At 39.8% G+C, this 6,621-nt stretch overlaps 1 protein-coding gene across 1 annotated transcript in view; it reads right to left on the bottom strand.

Annotated features, from left to right (window-relative positions):
- Window positions 1-127: 127 nt before the first annotated feature.
- LOC102679006 (dynein assembly factor 1, axonemal homolog) overlaps window positions 128-6,621 on the bottom strand; it is a 6,957-nt gene continuing 463 nt past the window's right edge. Inside the window, exons 3-12 of the mRNA XM_031508241.1 lie at window positions 5,976-6,197; window positions 5,771-5,913; window positions 5,165-5,328; window positions 4,885-4,970; window positions 4,225-4,352; window positions 3,883-4,092; window positions 3,555-3,744; window positions 1,805-3,460; window positions 1,243-1,736; window positions 128-1,141 (exon numbers count right to left, since the gene is read on the bottom strand). Of these exons, the coding sequence (XP_031364101.1) occupies window positions 746-1,141; window positions 1,243-1,736; window positions 1,805-3,460; window positions 3,555-3,744; window positions 3,883-4,092; window positions 4,225-4,352; window positions 4,885-4,970; window positions 5,165-5,328; window positions 5,771-5,913; window positions 5,976-6,197 (3,689 nt within the window). The 3' untranslated portion in view covers window positions 128-745. The remainder of the gene's footprint in view (window positions 1,142-1,242; window positions 1,737-1,804; window positions 3,461-3,554; window positions 3,745-3,882; window positions 4,093-4,224; window positions 4,353-4,884; window positions 4,971-5,164; window positions 5,329-5,770; window positions 5,914-5,975; window positions 6,198-6,621) is intronic.

Below are 6,621 nucleotides of genomic sequence, written 5' to 3'. Positions count from 1 at the left end.
AAAGAGCGAGTGAGAAGGGAAAAAAAGGACAAAGTGAAGGAAAAAACGAAAAAAAAAAAAAAATTGAAACAAGGTTCGACGCGATTTGCGACGGAAGGAAAAAAAATTTCATTCCGATATCATTCTATATAAACGTATAAAGAAAAAAAAAAAAAAAAGTATCACGAGCTTTTTGCCAAGCTTTTGCGAGGGCACGGGATATATTCTCTGTTCCGAATATCGATGTCCTCGAGAAAATGACGAAAACGTAAGAAAATGTCAGAGACTATTGTTTCGTTTGCAAGCAGCCGATTGTCATTATACATAATTACAAATTAATTATTCTTACTATTAATTATAGTTCACCAGATCACCGCCATCATCGTTATTATTATTATATAATTGATGTGAGTGTGGACAAAAAAAAAAAAAAAAAAGAAATAAAGTGTACGTAGTAGAAGGCTCCGTTTATCTTTGTCATCCGTCGTTCGAATTATTCTTCTTCTCGCGAGACGTTTATCATCTTTTTTATCATCTTTCGATCTCTTCGTTTTCACCGCGTATTTTCATCGATCCGATATAAATGGAAACTTAATTCGTTTATTTGAGAATACAAACGAAAGAAAATACAGTGATACAACTTAACTTATACAACTAGGATTTTTTTTCACGATATTACGAAGTTTTTTTTTTTTTTTTAGAATTATCTTTAGATTTTTAAATGCTAATATTTTGTCAAAATTTTTTCCCTCCAGCTTCTCCTCCCTCAGTTTCCTTGAACAATCTGCATCTCCAAACTTTTCCTCACTCTATTCACGTTTTCCTTTTCCATATCGAGAATTTTACCATCTTGAATACTGTTACCTTCGGTCGGTGATAATTTCTCGATTTCTTCTATTTTTATCACAGAGCTCTCTGAAATAATCGCAACATTTTCTTTTTCAATGTCAATAACTTTATTACCCTGTATACCGTCATCTTCGATCATCTTCGACGATAATTTCTCCATTTCTTCTATCAATGCCTCAGAATTCTCTCTGAACATGATCGATTCTGATTCATATTCTTCATGGATGTTATTCTTCGCTGGATCCTCATCTTTTTCCGAAGAAAAATCATCCTCTAACAAATTCATGAAAAATCTCCTACTGTCCTTGAAATACTAAAAATAATAATAATCAATTATTAATTATTATTCGAATAAACGAGGCAAGAATATACACGAAATTGAAATTGAAATTAATCGCGATTTCGATCACTAACGTTTTTCTGACCGCAGGTAGGGAAAGATGGATCAAGCAACGATTTCCCCTTGGCCATAGCTTCCCTGGAAATCTTCATCAACTTATCGGCCGATTTCTTCCCCTCTTCTCTTTCCTCCTCGCTTTTCGGAGTATTAATATTTTTCAATATTTTATCTTTCAACTCTGCATCCATCACTGGATCAGAATCGAAAACTAGCTTCTCAACTTCGAGTTCCTCCACGTTCGTGGTCGCGTCCTCCGAAATTACCTCGATCAATGATTTTGTTTGTTCCTCTTTCGATTGTTTGGTCTCCCTTGGCGATAGAACGTCACGTTTCTTTTCCTCCTGATCCGATTTATTTTTTTTCATGAAGTCTGGCTCGATCAAAAGCTTTCTTTTACTGTCTATCTCCTCCAGATGCTTGCAGAATTGTTTGTACAGATCCGTGCACATTTTTGACTGCTTTTGGGCAATTGTAGACTGCTTCAAAAGGTTGTCAATCGATTTTATATCTGAAATACGATACCCCTTGAAGTATTGTAGAAACTTTTTAGAAACAATTTTTAAGAGAACAACTTACCAACTTGTTTATCGATGGATGAATCTGATTTTACAACCTCTCGATCATCTTCAGAATTTTGAACGTTGAAAAGTTTTTTCGTCTCCATCGCTCGACTTTGCTCGTTCGAACCGATTCTCTTGTCCGAATTCTCCGAAGTTTTATTGGAAAATATGTCAGAGGTGATGTTCAAAGCTGTACAAGTTAAAAAGTCCTCTTGATTATTCTTCAAATCCCAATTCCCCTTCGACTTTTTACTTATTAAATCCTCTATGCACTGATCTATCAGAGGCGATTCCTTCTTCACGAACTCCCTCGCCTCTTTTATGAAATGTCGTTTGCACTTTTCAGATATTCCATCCACCGTCTTTTCGCTGCTTGTTGGATTTTGCTCCCCGTCTATCTCCTCGATCAAGTGGAACTTTTTACTGGCTACGTCTTGGCATTCGCAATCGCGCGATCTTTTATGCGATTTAGAAGATATCGTCGATTTTTCAACGTTCGAGGAAGGGGACACCTTCGCGTCCTTTTCGGACGAGGCCTCTAACGATTGGATTTCGTCGTTGTCGCTCTGCGCTTCGATAATTTTTACGTTATCAGACTTGTCTCGTCCACAATTATTTTCTCCTGGCTCTCCTGGTATATCGTTCGTACTCGCGTTTGCCTCTTGGTCGATTTCTCTTGTTGGTTTATCGTAATTGTTAATTATTGTTTTAACGGACTCGCTGTCCGATATCTCGTCGTCGGTTGAATTTAGGGATGTCACGTTGGCCGTGCTCGTTTCCATGATTTTTACATTGACAGGCTCGCTCTTAACGCTGATTATCTCTGAATTATCAACATCCGAAGAGATTATGTCGATGCAACTCGCGGATCGTGTTGTCTCCTCGGCGGTTTCGTCTATTTTCTCCAAAGTCAACAATTCTTGGGAACTGAGCGATTTCCTGGATCGATTTTTGTCGATCCCGCTTCTATAATTCATCTCGTTGAACAAAGAATTGTACAATCCCGAGAGGCGATCCTTGCTATTATCGTTTTTAACAGTTTCGCATTTTAACATGGCGTCGTCTTCGTCGGCTCTAGCACGAGTTTTCACATCCTTCAACAAAATTTGAGGACACTTCTTCAGATTCAATAGATCGTACACACCTTGGCAAGATGGAACCTTTTTCTCGTCTTTAACCGCTTCTTTAACATTCTTCGAAGCTTCCTCTTCCTTTTCTTCTTCTTCTTCTTCTTCTTCTTCTTCTTTTTCTTCTTCTTTATCGACCTCGACAATTTCGACCCTCTTGACATTTTTCGATCTCTTCTCCGCTTCCTCTCTCTGCCTCAAGATCTCTTTCACCTTCAACTTCCTCTCCTTCGTGTCCCACCATTTGAACGAATCTTTCTCCTCGCCCGCCGATGACTCCCCCTTCCTCGTTTTATCGCTATCCTTCAACACGAACTTGTTCTTCTCCACGAATTTGTCCATTTCGGCGCAGAACTCCTTCATGTCCTCCCTGATACTGCTCAACTGGCCGCTCAAAGGATGTGGATCGTCCCTTCTTCGATAATTGTCGAGGATATCTTTGGGCGGGCATTCGTTGCTCGCTATATTACCTTCCTTCTTCCTTTCATTCGCGCCCGAAATATTACAAGAAACCGAGACACTTTTAAACTTTCCTTGCTCTTCGGCTGGAAAATAGAAGAATGGAATTAACAATGGATAAGTGGAGAAGTATTTCCTTCTTCTTACGTATTAATTTACATAGCCGTTTCTCTGACTTACAGCAGGATGGAGTAATCTCGTTCGTCCTACTCCCCATCTCGCGATCGATCGATGGATCATCGATACTTCGTTCTTCTAAAATTCCCTTCCCTATCGTCGTCCACTCTCGTATCGTATCTCCAGCCACGAATTCCTTCGTATCCTCCTCTATCACCTCTACCAACTTTTTAACGCTCTTACGAGCGGGAACCTTCGAAAGCGTGTAATTCGAACAATACAAAAATGGAATTCTCTCTTCTGAAGAAAATTTTATTCAGAGAGAGAAGAGCAGTACGATCGGAGAATTGATGAACGATATACGCTATTTTATTTTAATCGTGAAATATACCTGAGTTTTCCAGGGTAACAAAATTTCGTTCGCCCCTCGATCGGGCGAAGAAGCTTTCCCTCCTTCCTCCATCGGCCTCCTTCCGTCGCTTTTCTCGATCCTCGATTTTTGCATCGGCCCGTCATCCTCCTCTTCGCCCGACGACGAGGACGCGGAGGAGCTGTCGGAGGATGAGGACACCTCCAACTTTTTCTTCTTCTCCAGATTGAGCTTGAACGTTGATCAGGCCGGCATAAGGGGTTTCGCGTGGTGAATGATCAAATAGTGGATGGGACCGAATGGGTGGTGATATTATTCGAGGCACGAATTCTGTATCAGACCTTGACAAAACTAGTTTCTTACCAGTTCGTCGCTCGTGCAGACAACCGTGGTCGCGGCTACTTCTTCGTCCTCCTTCGTCCTTTTCTTATCCTCCGCCTCCTTTTCGGACGTCTCGACCGGTTTGCACTGCTTCCTTTTGTTTATCAGGGCTTTCGAGGGCGGCACCACGGGACCACGAGAAAATAGAAATCGAAACAGGGTAACAGATTAGATAGACGCGTTTATATACATCTTATGTGTATATATATATATATCTGAAATATTCCACGATCTCGTTTTCCTTTTGATAATCGGACGGAAAACGAGGGAAAATTGTCGTGAAAAAATTTTTTTCGATAAATTCGATAACGAGTTTTAACACGCGTTTAATATCTTCGCGACTACGATAGAACGAGAAAGAAAGAGAAACGACGCATACCTGTGAAAAATTTCAGATTGTGCCCGTGTTATTTTTTTCTTTCTTTTTTTTTTTTTTTTGCGGCGAGGATTTTATCGATCTTCTTGCGGAGGAAATAAGTATGTAAGAAGAGGAAAAAGAAAATAAAGGCGAAAGAGCGTTTGAGGGTTCGGAAAGCAACTTTCGTGCAGAAATGAAAAGGTGCGAAAAAATCGAGAGCGACCGTTTGAGGTTGAGGAGCCAAACGAGTCCTATACATCATCTACCTTTCGATTTTTACTCACCGAGCACGCTATCATTGATTTTCTTCTGCTCCGCCTCGATCCACCGTTTCCTCTCGGCCGCCTCTTCCTCGGGCCCCCCTCGCATCCTGTCTTCGTAACAGTTTCGTTAGCTTGTAACATTGAACCGATGTTCTAAATATCTAAAAAAAAACGTGTTCTCGCTCCATCCCGACACACGAATCCACGACACGAGCGCGGCCAATACGTGCAACAATTTCGTGCAACTTTTGTTGTGTCGCGGTACCGCGGATCCAAACGTCCAAACTGGACCACGACTTACCAAGCCTCGGCGCAGGCACGATCTCTTGGAAATACCGGCCTATCGTCTAGATACTTGAGATTCTTACACTTGAGGATCATAGTCTTGCGATACAGTTTGATCGCCTTCAGGATCGGATTTCCCATCAGGGACACGACGCGCAACTCTTTCATGTCTCCCAATATCTGGTGAAGATAAAAACTTTCGAATCGTTTTAATAGTAATAATAATAATAATAATAATAATAATAATAGTAATAATAAAATTATCAAAAATTGTTACTTCGCAAATTTTTTTTTTCCACGACAAACGAATCGAATCTCGTGGAAAATATATTATCGGGCGTGTAGTGGTAGTAAATAGAGTGGTCTATCCGCTCTGGAATATGTATATGTACGTATTTCCAATATTTAAGAGAAGGAAAGGGAGGAGAAGAAAAAAAAAAGGAAAGAAAGAAGAAGAAGAAATAAAATATTGTGCAAGGACGAGACACGTTACAAAAGTAGGCCCGGCCACCACCACGGTTTCGTGAAATTACATCACCGGTTGAAATCGGCCGTGGAAATCAGCTGAAGCAATCATCGTCGAAGCGACGCCAGATGCTTAAGGAAAACATAACGGACTCACATTAACGACTTCGTCGGTGTCTATCCTGTTGTGAGAAATATCCAGTACCGAGAGGCTGTCCAGCAATCGGAGATGCTCAATGTCACCGGTACTTTGTAAGTAGTTGTGCGACAGGTTTAGAGTATTCAGGAACTTGAGGCTATCTGAAAGCAGAGGCGCGTCAAGGTCAAGGTCATCAAGGATACCCAGCTTCGACTCGAGTCACCGAGATTCTCAATCCTTCGTATAGTGTTGTAAGAGAGGTTCAGAGTGTCGAGCTTGGTCAGGTACTCGAGATTCTCGATCTTGCTGATCAAATTATTGTGAAGGAACAAGCACTTGAGCTCGCTCTGATTCTCCAGATTCGCGATCTCCCTGATCCCGTTGTTCTCCAGCCACAAACACTTCAAGCCTGTGTACTTCTCGAGGTTCTCGATGAAAGAGAAACCTGAAAAGGGAAATCTTCTATTGCGAGAAAAATAGTGGGTATATGTTCTTTTTTCTCTCTCTCTCTCTCTCTATCTCTCTTTCTTTCTTTCTCTTTCTCTTCCTTTCTTTTTTTTTTTTTTTCTCTTTTCTTTCCTTTCTTTTTTTTTTTTTCTCTCCTTTTTTTTTTTTTTTTTTTTTTGTATTGCTACAAAAACGATGCGATAAAGTGGTACTTTGGCAGCGTTTTTTATTGCAAATTTATAACATTTCAGTGTGTACAATGTATAGAATTTTTTCATTTTATATTTATTTATTTATTTATGAATAATATGTGAAAAATTTTGTTACGTTCTTTTTTTCTTTTCTTTTTTTCTTTCTTTTCCTTTCTTTTCTTTTCTTTTTTTCTTTTCTTTTCTTTTCTTTTGTTTTCTTTTCTTTTTTTC

This window comes from Apis dorsata, unplaced genomic scaffold (genome assembly GCF_000469605.1).
Source record: "Apis dorsata unplaced genomic scaffold, Apis dorsata 1.3 scaffold_82, whole genome shotgun sequence".
NCBI classification, from domain to species: Eukaryota; Metazoa; Arthropoda; class Insecta; order Hymenoptera; family Apidae; genus Apis; species Apis dorsata.
This window is presented reverse-complemented; position numbering and strand designations above follow the sequence as displayed.